Raw genomic sequence first — 20,753 nt, 5'->3', positions numbered from 1 at the left:
CCCACACTGTTTAGGCTGCACCAATGACCCTTCCAGGCATCCCGAGACAAGGCTGGACTTGACGGACAGAGAGGGGACCTGCGAGCAGAACATGGGGCACCTTGACTTTCGTCTGGTCGGTGGCCATGGTCCCGTCGGTCACCAGGCCGGAGCCCAGTGCGTGCTCCAGGAAGCTGCCCAGCTTCTCAGCATCATGGCCTGCGTTGGAGCCTGAAGTCTCGATGAGGACGTAAAACGGACTCTCTAGAAGTAAGCAAGGAAGGCAGAGTGAGCAGAGGCTCCGGCTTCCAGGGCAAAAATCAGGGCTGCTTGGGCGGAATGGCTGTGATAGCAACCACTGATCTTTCGAGGCCAAGAAGGACCCAGGCAGCCTGCGGAGCACACAGCTGTCCGCTTGAGCTGACTTTCAGGAGGTTTAAAAAGTTGTCTTTGGCCAGGCACGGTGGTTCACACCTGTAATCCCAGCACTTTGGGAGGCTGAGGTGGGTGGATCACCTGAGATCACGAGTTCGAGACCAGCCTGGTCAACATGGCAAAACCCCGTCTAAATTAGCCAAGTGTGGTGGCAGGTGCCTGTAATCCCAGCTACTCAGGAGGCTAAGGCAGGAGAAACGTTTGAACCCAGGAGGTGGAGGCTGCAGTGAGCCAAGACCATGACGTTGCCCTCCAGCCTGGGCCACAGTGAGAAACTCCACCCAGGAGGTGGAGGCTGCAGTGAGCCGAGACCGTGACACTGCCCTCCAGCCTGGGCCACAGTGAGAAACTCCATCCCTCCACAGACAAAATTACTGGCTTTTTTCCCAGCACAAAAGTAAAACATACTTACAGAAAGCAACGTGGGAAAACAAAGAAAAGCAGAAATGGAAAGAAAGTCTCCCCACTCACCAAAAATAGCCACTTAGTTCCTTCCTGTCCTTCTTGCAGATGATCAGGAAATCTGTGTAACTACAAACCTTACACAGGACCAGGGCACCCTATTCTTTGTCCTAAATCCTAAATATTTTAAGAGCAGCTTTCTTACACATGAGCCCAACAGCCACTCCACGCTCCGCCCGGGGACCCTCCACCCCCCCAGGGCCTCTGAGCCGTCCCATGTGTCCAGAGGTGCAGAAGGAGCTGCAGGACCAGCTGCCCTGCATGGGGGTCAGTACCTTGTACCGGGCTGGCCAGGTGGAGATAACGCCCGACCAGTTGCATGCACACAGCATCCATGAACTCGAATGCAGACAGGATCTCGCCCAGCATCCCCTTGCAGGTGCTGAAGGTCTGCAGAACCTCAGCAAAGCCTGGACAGCCTGAAACGGGTCACAGCACGTCAAGCACCGCACAGAGCCAAGCCCAGACCACCCAAGTCCCCCTTCAAAGCAGCAACATCAGCCCGACTCATGTGGGGTGAGCTGGGCAGCCGCGAGGAGTGCAAGGGCTGGCACTGCAAGAAACAGCCCAGGGTTCGCCCGGCAGGTACACGCCTGGTGTCACCACCAGCATCCGGAGGGGAAGGCGCCGAAGAACCACACAGCACCTGAGACAGCAGCAGTGGGACTCAGAGGGGGTATATCTTGGGAACTCTGCAAACACAGGGCCAGCAACAGGCAGCCTTTGGGAACGGCTGCATTTCTCTTAACACAGTCAGCACTCAGGTCTTCCCTGCACTCAGGACCTCATCCAGCAGGCGTTTACCGGACACGCTGAGCCCCCTGCGGTGCTCCAGAGTTGGGGGGCTACCAGCAAGGCCCCTGCCCTGGGGAAGCCGACCCTCAAGGATAAAGATGGAAAGGAACTGAGTGGGTGTCCACAGGTGGACAGCCCCAGAGATGCTGCAGCAGGAGGGGGGCCCTGCCCATCTTTCAGGGAGAGATGGGGAAGCAATGTGAAGGCACATGGATATCAGAGAAGAATTTTCCAGAGAGAAGGTCTCACAAGTGCAGAGGCTGGAGGCAGACACCTGCACTGGGTGACACAGGAACACCTCGAGGCCTGTGACCCAAGCGCCATGATGGGGTGTGGCTGCAGACGCACAGAGGGCCGGGTGTGGGAGGTGTCGGTGGTGTTGGAGGGTCTGGCTGTGGGGACTTGGCATCTTGCTCAGAGTGGGTGGGAAGCCCCAGGAAGTGGAACAAGAGTGCCACGTGGGAAGTCGCCCCAGCTGCAGGAGGGCAGGAGCCAGGGCTGACCGGGGCCCTGGAGAGCCGGACTGAGCCCACGAGCACGCGGGACCCCAGGGCCATCCTCACAGGGGCCTGTTCTACACGGTTTAGATGTGGGTGCGGCACAAAGAGGCGAGTGACTCCTCTGTGAGACCTGGAGGCAGGAAGAGCAGATGCGGCAGCTGGGCTGGCCTCGGGCTCCCAGGACCACAGGCAGGCGGCACACAAGTGACTGCAGTTGGAGTGGGATCAGAGCAGAGAGCAGAAAACAGAAAACGTGGATGAAGAGGACCCGCTGATCCAGACAGCACTGCCACCCAGAGAGAGTCCGGCAGAAGCAGTCAGGGCTGCCCCAGCCGTTCCGGGGTCAGGGGTGAGGAGCCCCACCAGGGGCTGAAGGTGGAGGGTGGGCAAGAAGGGGGCGTGGGGGCAGCATCACAGGCCAGGCTCGTGCCAGAGGCAATGGGCGAGAGGGGCAATGAGAACTGATGGCTGGGTTGGTGGTGGGAGGACAGTGAGTGGCAGCCTTGGTGGGAGGGGCACCAGTGAAGCGGGCAAGTCCCGATTAGGGCAGATCCAGGAGAAGGGGCCTCCACCCAGCAGCGATGGGCTAGGCCACGTGACCCAGCGCCCAGTGAAAACACCACAAACGCTGGGCCAAAAAATACCGAAGAAAAATGCTGAAGAGGCCGGGCGCGGTGGCTCAGGCCTGTAATCCCACACTCTGGGAGGCCGAGGCGGGCGGATCACCTGAGGTCAGGAGCTGGAGACCAGCCTGGCCAACATGGTGAAACCCTGTCTCTACTGAAAATACAAAAATTAGCTGGACGTGGTGGCGGGCGCCTGTCATCCCAGCTACTTGGGAGGCTGAGGCAGGAGAACTGCTTGAACCAGGAGGTGGAGGTTTCAGTGAGCCGAGATTGCGCCACTGCACTCCAGCCTGGGCGACAAGAGTGAGACTCTGTCCCAGAAAAAAAAACCACGCTGAAGAGCGTCAAGGGCAAGGGAAGAGCCTGACCTGGGGGCTGAGCAGCACCAAGCCCAGTGCCGCTCTTGGCTGACAGCCCTTGCCCCGCCAGCAGGTTTGGCCTCAAGCTTCCCAGCCCACCCAGAGTGAGGAGTCCAGGAGACCCCCACAGGGCCACATCTTAGGAGTCAGGGCCAGAAGCAAGCCTGTCCCAACCAACTTGCCCTGAAGACTGCAGGGGAAGTGGTTGAACAGAATGAGAAAAATGCAGAATGGAGCTCGGCGCAGGCGCTCATGCCTGTGACCCCAGCATTTTGGGAGGCCAAGGCAGGAGAATTGTTTGAGCTCAGGAGTTCAAGACCAGCCTGGGCATCACGGTGAGACCCTGTCTCTACAAAACAATTTAAAAATTAGCCAGGCATGGTGGTACACACCTGGTCCCAGCTACTTGGGAGGCTGAGCCAGGAGGATCCCTTCAGCACAGGAGGTCAAGGCTGTAGCGAGCCACGACTGCACCACTGCACTGCAGCCTGGGTGACAGAGCGAGACCTTGTCTCTCAAAAATATGCAAAAGAGTAATATTAAAAAAAAAAAAAAACTTTCCTGATAAATCATGACCCTCGCTCAGCCCTACACAGCCCTACACTGACTTGCTGCCTGGGAGGTTCACAGAATTTCATCCTATGAACTTGGTCACTCCCAGGCTGCACAGACCCAAAGCCCCCTAGCAAAAGCAGAAACAAACCCTCTCTGGAGGAAGGTGCTTTGTCTTTGGCATCTAGGAACCCCTACAAATAATTCTTCAAACGTAACGAGCTGAACGCTGCCACAGCCAGCAGGAACCCCTACAAATAATTCTTCAGACGTAACGAGCTGAACACTGCCACAGCCAGCAGGAACCCCTACAAATAATTCTTCAGACGTAACGAGCTGAACGCTGCCACAGCCAGCAGGAACCCCTACAAATAATTCTTCAAACGTAACGAGCTGAACGCTGCCACAGCCAGCAGGAACCCCTACAAATAATTCTTCAGACGTAACGAGCTGAACGCTGCCACAGCCAGCAGGAACCCCTACAAATAATTCTTCAAACGTAACGAGCTGAACGCTGCCACAGCCAGCAGGAACCCCTACAAATAATTCTTCAGACGTAACGAGCTGAACACTGCCACAGCCAGCCAAGCACAGAGAAACTAAGGAGCCAGGAGGGTGAACCAGCAGGAACAACAGACGCTAAGACAGACCACACAGGCTGGTGCAGTGGCTCAGGCTCACACCTATAACCCCCACACTTTAGGAGGCCACGGTGGGAGGATCGTTTGAGCCCAGGAGTTCAAGAGCAGCCTAGGCAACATAATGAGACCCTGTTTCTACACACAATTTTTAAAAAATTACCTAGGCATGGTGGTGTGCACCTGTAATCCCAGCTACTCAAGAGGATGGCTTGAGCCCAGGGGCTATGATCACACCACTGCACTCCAGCTTGGGCAACAGAGTGAGACCTTGTCTGTAAAAAAACGTTTACAGACTGACTACAGACTTGAAAAAATGGAATTGCCTGATTATAAAACATCATAAAAAATTATTCAAAGTTTTTTGTTTTTTTTTTTTGAGACAGAGTCTCACTCTGTCACCCAGGCTGGAGTGCAATGGCGCAATCTCAGCCCACTGCAACCTCTGCCTTCCAGTTTCAAGCGATTCTCCTGCCTCAGCCTCCCAAATAGCTGGGATTACAGGCATCCACCACCATGCCCTGCTAATTTTTGCATTTTTAATAGAGACAGCGTTTCACCCTGTTGATCAGGCTGGTCTCGAACTTCTGACCTCGTGATCTGGCTGCCTCAGCCTCCCAAAGTCCTGGGATTATAGGTGTGAGCCACTGCGCCCAGCCTAATTTTTGTACTTTTAGTAGAAATGGGGTTTCATCATGTTGGCCAGGCTGGTCTCAAACTCCTGACCTCAAGTGACCCACCCACCTCGGCCTCCCAAAGTGCTGGGATTATAGACGACAAACTATGTTTAAAGACACAAATGGTGAGCTTGAGAATACCCAGAATAAAAAACTATAAAAAGTAACATTGTAGATTTGAAAAAAATAATAAAACTTCTAGAAATAAAAAACTTTCATAATCAAAATGTAAAACTCAATGGACAGAGCGAACCATCCATGGAGGGGTTCAGCAGCATATAAAACACAGGAGAAGGGGGCATTCGTGAACTGGAAGACAGATGAGAAGAAATCATGCAGAATGCAGCACAGAGAGACACGATGATGACAATACGGAGGGGAGATTAAGAGACACAGAAGACGGACGAGACGTTCTATCCTGAATCACATTCCCAAAATGAGAGGAAAACACAGGCAATATCTGAAGCAATAACGGCTAAGAATTTCTAGAACTGGTAAAAGATGCCAAGTCACAGGTTTAAGAAATTCAGTAATTCCAAAGAGATGAAAAAGAACTAACACCACACACTGAAAACTTTAGAAGATCAAAAAGAGTGATGTTTAAAGTGGCCCACAGGGGGCCGGGAGAGAGGCAGAATCCCCTCAGAGCAGCGCCTACAGACAGCGAAGTACCCAACAGCAAGGAGGCCAGAGGAGAGGGGGCGGCATTTCCACCGAGATGAAAGAAAACAAACGACAGCCGGCAGCCGAGATGAAAGAAAACAAACGACAGCCGGCAGCCGAGATGAAAGAAAACAAACGACAGCCGGCAGCCGTGTGCCTGCGGAGAAGAGCCTTCAAGAATGAGGGTGAAATAAAGGTATTTTCAGACACACCAGAAGGGAGGAAGTGGTCACCAGGAGACCTTTACCTCAGGAAACGAATGAGGATGTGTTTGCAACATACTCCCAAACGGAAGATCGGACGCAAGAGAGTGGAAGGCAGAGACAGTGGCCATAAAATAACTATCCTGGTGAGATTGTTTAAATACGGAACACACATGGCAAGATGTAAGTGCTGAGGGAACAAGCGGAGTCTCAGCAGCCTCCAGGGCTGCCCAATCTTCTGGCAGCTCAAGACACTGAACTGGGAGTCTGTGAGCTAGACCCACCACCACTCACGCGAAGACTGCTGGGCTGTGCGACTTCTGAGCCCCTGAGGAGGAGATGCTGGATAAACCCGCCCGATTCAAACGAAGCAAGAAAGGAGACAAAGGCACGTCCCGGGAGAACCAAAGAAGCGGCCGTGAGGAAAGCAGGCCTGTGGAGACACGGCAGCAGGCAGGTCTGCTGAGACCCCCAGTCTGGGCTGACTAGGGAAGACCCCCATTACAGGAGGGAATTCTTTATCCCCACGGTAACTAAGAGTGGTGTCCCGAACTGATGCCAAATGACAGCACGTCCCTCAATCTTACACCACAAGCTACTTAACTAACACAATGGGGTGAAGGAGGCAACACAAGCCTCAGTTTTGCTATGAAATGAAGTGTCCTCTGACCAGAGACAGAGACAGAGACAGGCCTCACTCCAGACCTTTACCCACGACCACCAGGAAAGCCAGGTCCTGGATTTGATTCCCTTGGAAGCAGAGATGTCAGGAGATACGGGAACCGACAGTCCTGGGGGGGTCCCTCCATCCCCTTCCTCACACCAGCACTGTCAGAGCAGACGCTCGAGCCCAACTCCCCGTCTCAAGGCACAAATCGAGGAAGCCCACCGAGGAAAGCCACGTTCACAGCCCTGGGCTTGGGTGGACACAGGATGGACACCGCAGTGATGACCCCCAAAGTGCCCTCCGACCCGATGAACAGCTGCTTCAGGTCATAGCCCGTGTTGTCCTTCCTCAGGGAGGTCAGGCAGTCCAGGATGGTGCCGTCGGCCAACACCTGGGGGCGAAGAGAGGCGCGTTCACCCGCCTGCCAGCCTCCTGACACCGCGTCGGTCGCCTCCAGGGCCAGGTGACGCTGCTGCAACAGCCTGCGGTCATGCCAAGAGGCTGACGGATGGACTTTCCTCCCATACGAGTGACACCCCCCACACGCAGCAGCTCACTACCCAGGGGGCACGCCCAGGGTTGGGGGCAGTGGGGAGGCTCCCCGGGAGTAGGGCATTGAGAACGCAGAAAAGAGCCAAGCCCAGGACCCAGCCACCTCCGGACCCACCAGCCATAAGGCAGCAAAGCTCCCGAGCTGCGGGCCTCTCCGTGTCCAGTGTGCTGGTACTGGGAGCCGGAGGCTTCTGCAGCTCGTGAGTGCGAGAGAGTAATTTATAATAAAGATAGTCAGTGGCTGGCCAGAATAAAAGCTACTGGAGCGTCATCATTTACTGGATGGCAGCAAAGCATGGTTTTGTGTTTGCTTCGTCCACGTGGGTAAACAGGACAGAGAGCTCTGCCCGTGACACTCGGCTGGTGAGGGTGCAGGGAAACGGAGGGGCCCTGGAGGAACCGCGGTCGACACAAGGTCACGAAGCTGACCCTGGATGAGCCTTCCTTCACACCCGGCTCCCGGAAGCCCACCACTGCCAGGGCGGCGGCCCCTGTAACTGCATCCTCTCCATGTGGCCCCGAGGCAGTGGACACAAAATCACCCTCTCATGGGAGGGCAGGGCAGGGCCAGGCCTCCCTCAGGATGGGGGTGTATGTAGCCCGCACGTCCCTGAGGGGCCCAGGGCCAGGAACCAAGACCTCCCACCCCGAGGGGCCCCATGCACCTGCACTACCACGTGGGCCCACGAGAGCCGCAAAAGGACACCCCATGGCCACCTCTGCGCCAAGCGGCCGCCCCAGCTCACCACTTCCAGGCCCAGGACAGTCCCATGCAGTGAGCCGTATCGAAGAAACCGCAGGCCCCCGGCGTTGGTTGCCACGTTTCCCCCGATGTGGCAGCTGCCCTTGGCTCCTAAGTCCAGTGGCATGATAAAGTCCCGTTCCTCCACGTAGTGGCTCAGCTCCTCCAGGACGCAGCCCGCCTGGCAAACCAGAATTCCTGCAGAGAGCGACCAGGCTGCCACAGCACTCGGCTTCCAGTGGGCCCGGGGCTGGTGGGGCCCACCCCCATCCCGCACAGGCAGCCCACCCAGAAGGAACATCAGCCTCAGCGCCAGGGCCGAGGAGAAGAGGCGCCCCCACATCGCTGGCCCAAGGCTGAAAACATCCGGGCCTAACAGCACCTTTATGATTACAGTGACACAAAAGAAAAATGGGTAACATGAAAAGAGAGGGAAAAACTTCCCACCCACACACATGCTCCTGGAAAGGAGCAGAAGGGGGAAGATTCTCGGCTGGGGCTGATCCTGGCACTGGGCACGTGGGACAGTGTCTGGAGACATTCTGGGTTGGGGGTGCCATGGGCACCTCGTAGGCAGAGGGATGCTGCTCAACACCCTACAGTGCAGGTGCCTGACCAGAGAGTGACCGGGGCCTGGAGCCCGGCCTTGTGGGGAGAGGCCCAGCTCCAGAGCAAGACCCTGGCACCCTGGGTCTGCCACGCCACGTGACCACAGGATCCCCTCACGCCTGCCACGCCCTGGCGCCCTGGGTCAGGATCCCCTCACGCCTGCCACGCCCTGGCGCCCTGGGTCTGCCGTGCCATGTGAGCACAGGATCCCCTCTGCCTGCCACTCTGCACCGCACACACCTCCAGAGCGGGCTGGAGCCAGAAGGGACCGGAATGACAGCCCTCACCATATGTCATCAAAGTGACCCCACAGCAGGCATGTCTGGAGGGGCCAGGCGAGGTGGGGCTGGGCGGCCAGGCTACAGACGTTGGTTCTTTCCCCAGCCCCGTCCCTGACTCATTCGCCCACCCAAGCACTGCGAGTCGCAGACACTGGCAAGGAAGAACTCCACCAGCACCAGGAGGGACACCTGGGCCCCGAAGGGCGGCACAGGCTTACCAGACACACTATGGAAGCTGAGGACCTTGTTCATGCGGGCAGTGGAGAGGATGATCTCGTCAAAGACGGGGACGCTGCCACCCACCATGCCTGTGTTGCCCCCCTGTGGGTTCACGGCCAGGTTCCTCTCATGGCAGTGCCTGGGACGAGGACAAGAGGGATATCGGGGCTCTGTCCCCACCCCCACGCTACCATCCCCAAGGACACGCCACAGGACCAGTGCCTGACCCCAAATCCTGATTACTCTGCTCTGCCTGCAGCCCCGGCGGCGGTTCCTCCCCAGCCCACGCATGTGAGGGATTCTGAGGAAGGACAGATGCCAATCCAGGAGCCATGCACAGGGTGACGGAAGTGGAGGCCCCGATTCTATGTCCTAAAAGACTTCCCGCACAGGACAGAACGTCCTACACGCCCCGCTCCCATCCTTCCCGTTCACACTGTGGTCACAGAGGGCCCAGCTCAGGGCTCCTCGACCGCACCGCCCCCACCCCCTTCCACCCTCTGCCTGCATCTCCCCAGCCTTGGCCCGTCATCCCCCCAGATGTGTGCCCAAGGACACCTCCCTCCCAACCAGTCTGCACCTTTGCAAAGCCCCAAAGCCTTGAGCACACCCAACGGGTAAGGGTTTGGAGAAACCAAAGCTCCCTGACCTGGAGAGAGGAATCTGCCCACGTACATTAAATAAACCCTGGAGGCAAGCCCCAGGGACGGAGTTTAACAGAGTAAGTGCAAATTGCCACAAAGTACCTGCTGAGGATGATCTAAAGCACTGTCTACAATCATGGAAACCTGGAGACGAGTGCCACCCTGTAGCGTGTCCATGGGGGAGGATCTTTGCTGTTACAGATGGTGCCAAGAAATGTGCAGGGGCATTGCCAAATGGGGGGAAATGATTACACACTATAGATGCATTGAGATAGCACTTAAAAACCACAGAACAAACACTGAGACACACAAACCAAGATGTCATCGGCTGGCTTCGCACCACGTCACCCCAGCTGCCCACAGGCTCCACGAGGAAATGACCGGCAGGCAACACAGAAGGGCTTGGGGGAGCCGGGCGCCACCACCTCACCTGAGGATGTGGGACACCTCCTCCGAGGTCCGTGGCCTCAGCAGCACCTTGCTAGAGCCTGTGACGGGAAGGAAACCCCGTGAGACAGCACTGGGGGAGCTGCAGATGAGGCAAGTGGGCGCTCTCCCCAGAGCGAGCTTTTTTCTTTTGGAGACGGAGTCTCACTCTGTTGCCCAGGCTGAAGTGCAGTGGCACGATCTTGGCTCACTGCAACCTCTCCCTCCCGGGTTCAAGCAATTCTCCTGCCTCAGCCTCCCGAGTAGCTGGGATTACAGGCACCCGCCACCACACCTGGCTAAATTTTGTATTTTTAGTAGAGATGGGGTTTCACCACATTGGCCAGGCTGGTCTTGAACTCCTGACTTCATGATCTGCCCACCGTGGCCTCCCAAAGTGCTGGGATTACAGGTGTGAGCCACCATGCCCAGCCCCCAGACAGTGATCTTATTTGGGAAGCTGAGGAGAGAGAATCACCTGAGCCCAGGAGGTCGAGGCTGCAGTGAGCTATGGTCGCAACACTGCACTCCAGCCTGGGTGACAGAGCAAGACCCCGTCTCAAAAAAACCAAAACTAGGTCCCACGTGGGAGGTGGCAGGCCGGGCACTGGGCAGTGTGCAGAGGTGGGTGAGGCTGGGCCCTTGGACGAGAGTCCCACAGGCCAGGCATTGGCGGCTCTGAGGGTGCCCACTCACTTGTGGTGAGGTCAGTTCGGTTCCATGGTAACAGGCTGTCTGCAGGCTTCCCTCCTGCCACGCCACCACACTTCGTTTCGTGATGTGTGCGCACCTCACACGCAGACACTTGAGACCTTGTGGACATCCTGTCGCTCCTCAAGCTTCACCCATTAACATCTTTGATTATCTTAGACTGAATCAGTTACTAGGATGGTTGCCAACGAGTGATTTTCCTAAATCCAATCGTCCACCTACATTTCATTTCTTTTGAGACAGGGTCTCACTCTGTCACCCAGGCTGGAATGCAGTGGTACAATCACAGCTCACTGCAGCCTCAACCTCCTGGCCTCAAGTGATCCTCCCACCTCAGCCTCCCAGGTAGCTGGGACTACAGGTGCCTGCCACCACGCTCAGCTAATTTTGATATTTTTAGTAGAAACAGGGTTTTGCCATGTTCCCCAGGCTGCTCTTGAACTCATGGCCTCAAGCAATCCACCCACCTCAGCCTCCCTAAGGGCTGGGGTTACAAGCATGAGTCGCTGCGCCTGGCCTCTTAGCTGACTCTGCCACGAGGGAGGGCTTTCCCCTCGCTCCCACTGACACGTTTACGTAGCTGCTTATTCACAGTGATGAGGGCTCTCGGCTTCTCATTTTATTCACTGGGCTGTAAGTCTCGGCTGCCTTATTTGCTGAGTGCCTGGATGTGACCAATAGGAGCCCTCTAAGCTAGTTGGCCGGCGTTGCTAACCACTGCTGCCCCAAGTGAGCTGGCGTCTTTCTGCCTTTGGGTTTCCTTGAGATGACTTTCCCAGGTGATGGGGGCTGCAGACAGACGGCAGGTGCAGTCACAGGTGCCTGTCACCTCTTCACGGAGCTCTGAGAACCAGGCTGTGGTGTCCACCTTACTTTTCTGATTGGAAAGCCACTTAATCTCTCTTTTATCAAACCAGCAATGTTTGCAGAGGGGCCTGCTGGGCGCCTGGGCCTTGGCCGACACTTCAGCGCAGCACCTGAGGGAACTGTGGCACCTGCGCTCGCTGCATCCCTGTCCCCAACTCAGCTCGGGAGCCCCAGGACTCATGGCAAAGCTTTCGACTTGGGCACACTTGGGACGCACCTGTGACAGGGTTGTCAACACATACATGAGTGCGCCCCAGAATGCAGGCCAGGCCGCATTCCAGACACAGAATGCGGACAGAAGGACAGAATTTCCCACTCCTGTGATGTTTACCTTCTAACGGGAAGGACAACAAGGATGGCTCCCTCCCAGTGGTCCAGTGTTAACGATGGGGGCCCCACAAAGAGAGAGGGGGCCGTGGGGGCAGAGCCGCCAGAGGTGACGCAAGGGTCCAGCCTGTTTTCACACCGCGAAACCCCCACCTTCCCGCCAGTGCAGGCATGCTCACTAAACGTCTGCAGCATCCATCCGGAGCAAATGGTCTAGATTTTTGAATATGATGCTTAATGAGTTTTCAGAAGTCTAGACATGCTCTCTCTCCAAAAGCAAGCCACACTAAGGGGCAATTCATCTAAAATTCAACAACTAAGCCTCATCTCAGTAAACACCTACTGAGCAGACATTCAGGACCAAACCTGTGGACTCAAAGATGAGTGAAATTCAGCCTTACCCTCACCAAACTCCGGGCAGCAGGATGCAGAGGAAGGTGCCCTCCCACAGGCGCACACAGACACTGAGGGGCGGCCTTGCAGCAAGACAGAGTGTCCATGGCCACGGACATCCAAAAAGGGTGCTGACTGGAGAGAGGGGTCCCGGGGGACAGCCAATTCTTGCCCAGTCAGGCTCAGGCAAGGCAGGGGAGAGGAATAGTGTAGCCACCCCTCAATCTCAGTTATAGCTTCCACCCCACTCCTGCAAGCCCTGGGAGAGCCCCCTTGCCCACTAGGGCAGCAGCAGCATAGCCCAGGGTGCTGGCCTCTGTGCAGGCTGGGAGCACAGGAATCCAAGCCTTGTGCTCAAGGCTCACGCTAGGTTCCTGCCCCACTCACCCACATGGTGTTCTCAAGGCAGCAGCTCCAAGCCTCATTTTGTAGGGCAGGCACTGAGGGTCAACTGCCTAGGGTCACCCAGGCAGCAGTGCTGAGCCAGGACTGGGGCCTGACTTAGTCAAGCCCAGAGTGGGCGTCCATCCTCACCTGGCTCCAGGGACAACACTCAGGCCCTGGGCCATGGTGGACGCTCAAGGCTGCAGCTTGAGATCGCCCCAGAGGGATCCTTATTTAGGGAGCAGGGTGAGGGTGGGGGCCGTTCCACTCAAGAGAGCTCCTACGTAGTGACCATTGGTCCAGCGATTTCCAGTGACTCCCAGCCTTTCTGCAGGGAAAGAGCTGCTTCCATTATCTGAGCCTAGACCCCAGTTCAACTTGCTAACTTTCTGAACTGTTTTAACATACACTGCACTCCCAGATTACATGGTCTGGAAACTCTGAGTATTCTTAATACTTTCAATCTTCTACAAGGGCCAAAACAACAACAACAAAAAGATAAAAAAAATTCCAGATCTTCCCAATGACAGCACACCCTACGTTCAGCCCCAGGACCTGGTGCCAGTGCTACAGGTTTAAATATATCATTTTGTTGTAAATTAGAGTCAACCAATTCTCTTCTACCTCACTTTACTATTTTAGCAAGAACACCATGTTGATTTTTTTAAATTGTGTAAGCACATAGGTTATGTTATCTCAGAAATCATTTTTTTCTATCACCCAGGTTAGACAGCAGTAGTACCGTTACAGTTACTGCAACCTCAACCTCCCAGGCTAAAGCTGTCCTCCCACCTCAGCCTCCCAAGCAGCTGGGACCACAGACACACACCACCACACCCAGCTAATTTTTAATTATTTGTAGAGATAGAGTTTCACCATGTTGCCCAGGCTGGTCTTGAACTCCTGGGCTCAAGTGATCTCCCAGAGAACTGGGTTACAGGTGTGAGTTGCCACACCAGCCTGCAATCATTTCATAAGAGAAAACTGGGTTAGGCGTGGTGGCTCATGCCTGTAATCCCAGCACTTTGGGAGGCCGAGGTGTGTGATCACCTGAGGTCAGGAGTTCAAGACCAGCCTGGCCAACATGGTGAAACCCTCTCTCTACTGAAAAAATACAAAAATTAGCTGGCTGTGGTGGCGGAGGCCTGTAGTCCCAGCTACTCAGGAGACTGAGACAAAAATCACTTGACCCCAGGAGGTGGAGGTTGCAGTAAGCGGAGATTGTGCCACTGCACTCCACCCTGACAGGGCAAGACTCAGTCTCAAAAAAATAAATAAAATAAAAATAACAGAAAACTGGGCACTGTTACCAAAAGGAAGTGCCAGCCCCGGAGGCTGAGAAGTTCCTCATTCATGCACAGACTTGTAAGCCAGTGGGCAGGAGTGCAGTGGGAGGAGAGGAGCAGGCGTGGCCAGCCAGGAGCCCTTCATCTTACCTAGTGGGTTCCAAAAAGATATGTCCGCTTCTCAATGCCCCAGGACCTGTGAATGGGACCTTATTTGAAAAAACGGGGCTGGGCGCAGTGGCTCATGCCTGTAATCCCAGCACTTTGGGAGGCCAAGGCAGGCAGATCACGAAGTCAGGAGATCGAGACCATCCTGGCTAACACTGTGAAACCCCGTCTCTACTGAAAATACAAAAACAATTAGCCGGGCATGGTGGCGGGCACCTGTAGTCCCAGCTACTCAGGAGACTGAGGCAGGAGAATGGAGTGAACCCAAGAGGCAGAGCTTGTAGTAAGCCGAGATCGCGCCACTGCACTCCAGCCTGGGCGATAGAGCGAGACTGCGTCTCAAAAAAGAAAAAAGAAAAAGAAAAAATGGTCCAGCTGAGCGCCGGGGCTCATGCCTGTCATCCCAGCACTTTGGGAGGCCAAGGTGAGTGGATCACCTTAAGTCAGGAGTTCAAGACCAGCCTGGTCAACATGGTGAAACCCCGTCTCTACTAAAAATACAAAAATTAGCCAGGCGTGGAGGCGGGCGCCTATAATCCCAGTTACTTGGGAGGCTGAAGCAGGAGAATTGCTTGAACCCAGGACAGGGAGGTTGCCGTGAGCCGAGATCGCACCACTGCACTCCAGCCGGGGAAACAAGAGTGAGACTTCATCTCAAAAAAGAAAAAAAAGGAAAAACAGTCTTTGCAGGTGTAATTAAGTTGACAGTACTGAGGTGAGATCATCCCGATTAGGGTGGGCCCTCAATCCAATGAGAAGTGTCTTTATAAGACAGATGGAGAAGTGTCACGGAGAAGAGAAACCTGTATGAAAAACAGAGGCAGAGACTGGAGTAATTTGGTATCTGGGGCCACCAGGAGCTAGAAGAGGCAGGAAGGAGCCTTCTCTGGAGGCTTTGGAGGGAGTGGAGGGAGCGCAGCCCTGTGATACCCTGATTTCACACTTTTGGCCTCCAGAGCTTAAAGAATAAACTTGTGGGGTTTGGTGGGGAGGGGAATTGTTTTGTTTTAGAGATGAAGTCTTGCTGTGTTGCCCAGGCTGGAATGCAGTGGTGAGATCACATTCCACTGCAAACTTGAACTCCTGGGCTGGAGTAACTTTGTTACTGTTTGTTTTTTTAATCCTGGGCTGGCTAATTTTATTTATTTATTTATTTATTTATTTATTTATTTATTTATTTATTTTTATTTTTAGAGACGATGGGGGAGAGGCGGCGGTGGGGGAGTCTTGCTACGTTGCCCAGGCTGGTCTTGAACTTCTGGCTTCAGCCTCCAGGGCAGCTGAGAATACTGGCAGAGCCACTGCGCCCGACAAAGTTGAGTTGCTGGCCGGGCGTTGTCGGAGTGGCTCACACATGTAATCCCAGCAATTTGGGAGGCAGAGGTGGACGGATCACGACGTCAAGAGATTGAGACCATCTTGGCCAATATGGTGAAACCCTGTCTCTACTAAAAATACAAAAATTAGTGGGACGTGGTGGCGGGCGCCTGTAGTTCCAGCTACTAGGGAGGCTGAGGCAGACGAATCACTTGAACCTGAGAGGCGGAGGTTGCAGTGAGCCGACATCGTGCCACTGCACTCCAGCCTGGCGACAGAGTAAGACTCCGTCTCAAAATAAAATAAAATAGGCCGGACGCGGTGGCTCAAGCTTGTAATCCCAGCACCTTGGGAGGCCGAGACGGGCGGATCACGAGGTCAGGAGATCGAGACCATCCTGACTAACCCGGTGAAACCCCGTCTCTACTAAAAAATACAAAAAACTAGCCGGGCGAGGTGGCGGGCGCCTGTATTCCCAGTTACTCGGGAGGCTGAGGCAGGAGAATGGCGTAAACCCGGGAGGCAGAGCTTGCAGTGAGCTGAGATCCAGCCACTGCACTCCAGCCCGGGCGACAGAGCGAGACTCCGTCTCAAAAAAAAAAAGAAAATAAAAGAAAATAAAAAAATAAAAACTTGGGTTGTTCTAAGCGACTCGTTCGTGGTCCTTTACTCCAGCAGCCTGTGGCGGTGCACACGCCCCTCTCAGCGCAGCCAGGGGCTGGCACCCCCACCCAGCTCGTTCTCAGCCCGATTTGAAGCCTCCACCAGAAGGCGCAGGAGAGCAGGCCCCGCCGCAGCTTCCCAAGCCTCACCCACCTCGCAGCGTCCGTATCCAGTCCACGTTGGGAGCCTGCAGCGCCTCCGGATCCGTGACGACCCCGCCGGGCACGATGCGCTCAAAGGCGGCCAGGTCCTGCTCAGACACCGTGGAGAACGGCAAGCGCCGCACGGGGTAGCGCTCCCGGGTCAGCGGCACCTCCGGGGTCCCGGGGGCGGAGCAGCAGCCCCTGCGGGCCAGGGGGCCAACCGGCCGACCCCAAGAACCCGCGGCTCCCGGGGCACAGGCCCCGCGCGGCCCCGGGGGACACCGGAACAACCACGCGGGCCGCGCCAGCAGCTGACGGGGCAGCATCGCCGCCGGGACGGAGGCCTCGGGCTCCTCCTTCCGGGCGAGGCCGGTACTCAGGGCCCGGGGGGCAAGGGCCGGGAGCTGCTGGCTGCGCGCCTGGAAATGGCCAAGGGGAATTTCACGTTTTATGCACATTGTACAACTTGAAAAACGCTTGCAGAAGCAGGGAGAGGGGCAGGAGGGCAGCCAAAGGGAAGGCTCCCAGCACCCGGGCCCTCCCCCGGCCCGGCCCGCAACCCCGCGAGCGCGCGAAGCCCCGCAGCCGGCCTGGACTTAGCGACACGCAGGCTCGCGGCGGCCTCGCCGGGACCTGCCCCGGACCCCAAGCCGCCACGCTCGCCCCCAAGGGGACCCCGCGGACGCGCGCGCCTTCCACGCGGTCACGTGACGAGCTGCAGTGCCGCCCCCACCCCCGCTCACAGGCACAGATTGGCTGGAGGCGCCCGAGATCGCGCCCCGCGACCCCCACCCGCCGTGGAACCGCAGCCCGGGAACCTCAGCCGAGCGCTCCGGGCGGCCGCGCGCACGCACCCGCGACCACGTCCCGGGCTCCAACCCTCAGCGCCCACCGCAGGCCCAGAGCCGCTAGGCCGGAGTGGGCGGGACGACGCCACGCCTGCGCATTGACGGCTCCGCCCTGCCATCGAAGCCCCGCCCCGCGCTCCTAACAGGTCCCGCCCCTCTCGTCATTCCCGCCCTCCATGCCCCGCCCCGCCATCCAAGCCCCGCCCCGACTGGCTTCGGAGGGTCAATCGCCGCTCCCTCGTCCTGCGTTCCCGGAGGGCCTCCGGCGTCCAGGCTGTCGGGCGCCTCCCTTCAGGTAGGGAAGGGACTAGGCTGAGCGCAGCCCAAGACGCCCAAGCAGCAGCCGGAGCGTTCTCCAGAACGAGGCCCGGTACGGGGGCTCGGCTGAGGGACCTGGGGGCCGGCCCGCTCCTCCGAGGCCGTGCCCAGGGGGCGCCCCTTTCGCCAGCGGCCTCCCTCCCCCAGCTCCTGCACGGACCACCCCTCCTGGGCCCCCAGCCTTAGCTTAGGGGGCAGCTGCCTCCTGCAGGTGTTTTCTTGCCTCCGTGTCCGCTTCCGCCTGTTCAGCCCTCCGTGCCCTCAAACCCTTCGCACACCTGGGGAGCTCCTGGCCTCCTGACGCAGTACCTGCTGTCCCGAGGAGCCTCCCGGCCTGGGCTCCTCTTCCTGAGGCATCGCCAGCACTTGTTTTGTGGGTTTTGGAGACAGGGTCTAGCTCTGTTGCCCAGGCTGGAGTTCCGGGGGTGATCTCAGCTCACTGCAACCTCTGCCTCCCGAGCTCAAACCGTCCTCCCACCTCGGCCACCCAAGTAGCTGGGACTACGGGCGTGTGCCACCACGCCCGGCTAATTTTTTGTTATTGTATTTTTGTAGAGATGGGGGGGGGGGTCTCATGTGCTGCCCAGGCTGGTCTCGAACTCCTGGACTCAAGCCATCCGCGCGACCTCCCAAAGTACTTGTTACTTCAGCTCACCCAATTCCATAGAACCAGAGGGTGCAGACGATGCAGATCTCTGAGCAGATGAGGGCAGAGAGCAGGAGCCCGCACTCGGTCCAGAGGCCAGACTGTGGAGCTGTGCAAGAGGCGGAGGCTACGCCCATGACAGCAGATGGGTCCTGGTAGTCACACAGAAAACCGGCATGCTGGATTTGTCCTGGTGATGAGGCTCTGGAGCAGCAGTTGAATGGAGTCATTCCCGTCCTCCTTAACCACATCCCCAAGGGCCACTCACCTTCTTCCCAGGTGAATCACCCATGCAGGGCTCTTCCAAGTCAGCAATGCATTTTGCCTTTGGACTACAACCCTGGGAAGGTGACGTCCACCTGGCCCTTCCTACCTGGCTGGCCCTTCCTCTGCAGGCCGGTGTGGGAGTTTCCCATTGTCAAGTGTGACTGTTTCAGTTACACATTCAGGAACTGGAAAGAACCACAGATGAGGTCTGTGGACCCCCTTACCACCCGACCTCCACACGCCCTCCTGTGGACCCCCTTGCCACCCGACCTCCACACGCCCTCCTGTGGACCCCCTTGCCACCCAACCTCCACACGCCCTCCTGTGGACCCCCTTACCACCTGACCTCCACACGCCCTCCCTCTGACTAGCAGGCCAGTGGCATCTTGGACCCCTGGGATTAGGAATGATTCAGAACTCATAAAGATTACCACCCATACCACCCCCTAAAATAACTGATTTTTCTGGCCAGGCACGGTGGCTTACGCCCGTAATCCCAGCACTTTAGGAGGCTGAGGCAGGTGGATCACCTGAGGTCGAGAGTTTGAGACCAACCTGGCCAAAATGGTGAAACCCTGTCTCTACCAACAATAAAAAAATTAGCCGGGCGTGGTGGTGGGCGCCTGTAATCCCAGCTACTCGGGAGACTGAGGCAAGAGAATGGCTTGAACCTGGGAGGCAGAGGTTGCAGTGAGCTGAGATCACACCATTGCGCTCCAGCCCTGGCTACAGAGTGAGACTCTGTCTCAAAACAAAACAAAAAAACAACTCTCTCAAAAAATAGTAACAACTGATTTTTCTTTTTCCCAGGGCACAGACCCCTGGCAAAGCCCACATGTACCCTTGGAGAATGCTTGGAGGAAAACATGGCATGTGCTGGTTTCAGTGTTGTGGGGCCCTTCCCCCAGCATCAGCCTCCTCTTCCAGCGAAGACGCTGGTCTGCAGATTGGTTTCACCTGGATGGTGGGTGAGGGGCCGACTGTACCTCGTGAGGACCAAGCTCTTCCCAGGTTCTGTTAATGCACTGCTCGAGGCAACGTTTTGAGACCCATCAGCTCCTATTAGGTTTGTGTCCCCCAGAATTCGTATGCGGAAGCTGTAACCCCCAATATGGCCATATTTGGAGATGGGACTTCTGAAGAAGTAATTAAGGTTAAAGTCAGTCACAAGGGTGGGGTCCTGATCCGACAGGACATGCGTCCGTAAAATAAGAGACACCAGAGAGCTCCCTCTCCCAGTCAGTCATGTCGGCACACGTGAGAAGGCAGTGTTGGCAACCCAAGGGAAGAGCCCTGGACAGGCACCAGACAACACCAGCACCTTAATCTTGGACTACCAATCTCCAGAAATAAGAGACATTTTTGTTAAGCCCCCCAGTCTGTGACATTGTGATAACCTGATACGGTTTGGATTTGTGTCTCCGCCCAAATCTTATGTTAAATTGTAATCCCCAATATTGAGGGAGGAGCCTGGTGGGAGGTGACTGGCTCATGGGGGCAGATTTCCCCCTTGCTGTTCTTGTGAAAATGAGTGAGCTCTCAGGAGACCTGCTTGTTTAAAAGCGTGGCACCTTTCCCCTCTGCTCCCTTTCTCTCCTGGTCCGCCATGGTAAAATGTGCTTGCTTCCCCTCCGCCTTCTGCCGTGATGTAAGTTTCCCGAGGCCTCCCCGCCATGCTTCCTGTACAGCCTGCAGAGCTGTGAGTCAATTAAACCTCATTTCTTTATAAATTACACAGTCTCAGGTTGTTCTTTCTGGCAATGCAAGAATGGACTAATACAGAGCCCAAGCTGACTCCAGCAGCTTCCAAAGGGCAAGTACAACACAGCAAGTCTTGCCCTTCCAGAGCAAGCACAGTACTCTCTTAGAGCAACTGCAGCATTCTCACACGTCTTCCTTGGAAGTGAACTTGAGCAACCACCCAAGGTAAGGCACAGGGTCCTCCGCAGACCCCCAGCCAGCAAGCTCCGCAAACCACTCTCCAATCACTGCATACCCCTTCAAAATTCAACTTCACACACTTGTCTCTGGGCACAATACTGACATTTTACACCCATTTCCCAGAATGATGCTGAATCATGGGGGTGGTTCCCCCATACCTTTCTCGTGGTAGTGAATGAGTCCCACGAGATCTGATGGTTTTATAAGGGGAAACCCCTTTCACTCGGCTCTCATTCTCTCTTGTCTGCCGCCATGTAAGATGTGCCTTTTGCCTCCTGCCATGATTGTGAGGCCTCCCCAGCCATGTGGAACTGAGGGTCCATTAGACCTCTTTTTCTGTCAGGCGCAGAGGCTCACGCCTGTAATCCCAACACTTTGGAAGGCTGAGGCAGGTGGATCACCTGAGGTCAGGAGTTCAAGATCAGCCTGGCCAACATGGCGAAAC

General features: G+C 56.2%; 1 protein-coding gene across 16 annotated transcripts in view; it reads right to left on the bottom strand.

The window, feature by feature from the left end:
* D2HGDH (D-2-hydroxyglutarate dehydrogenase) overlaps nt 1-18,442 on the bottom strand; it is a 34,493-nt gene extending 16,051 nt beyond the window's left edge. For 4 of the 16 annotated variants that reach the window (XR_013402296.1, XM_028831366.2, XM_077958140.1 and 1 more), the window contains exons 1-7: nt 16,299-16,979; nt 10,034-10,091; nt 8,959-9,098; nt 7,855-8,048; nt 6,779-6,947; nt 1,152-1,295; nt 101-243 (exon numbers count right to left, since the gene is read on the bottom strand). Coding sequence is in view for 14 of the 16 variants with exons in the window: in XM_028831366.2 (XP_028687199.2) it covers nt 101-243; nt 1,152-1,295; nt 6,779-6,947; nt 7,855-8,048; nt 8,959-9,098; nt 10,034-10,091; nt 16,299-16,746 (1,296 nt within the window). In the remaining 2 variants the exon portion in view is untranslated. Of the gene's footprint in view, nt 244-1,151; nt 1,296-6,778; nt 6,948-7,854; nt 8,049-8,958; nt 9,099-9,186; nt 10,092-16,298; nt 16,980-17,031; nt 17,221-18,109; nt 18,253-18,368 lie in introns of those variants that run through there. The other 12 variants (XM_077958144.1, XM_077958146.1, XM_015111570.3 and 9 more) reach the window with 9 other exon arrangements.
* Nucleotides 18,443-20,753: the final 2,311 nt, after the last annotated feature.

The sequence above is a fragment of the Macaca mulatta genome, chromosome 12 (assembly GCF_049350105.2).
Source record: "Macaca mulatta isolate MMU2019108-1 chromosome 12, T2T-MMU8v2.0, whole genome shotgun sequence".
In the NCBI taxonomy this organism is placed as follows: Eukaryota; Metazoa; Chordata; class Mammalia; order Primates; family Cercopithecidae; genus Macaca; species Macaca mulatta.
This window is presented reverse-complemented; position numbering and strand designations above follow the sequence as displayed.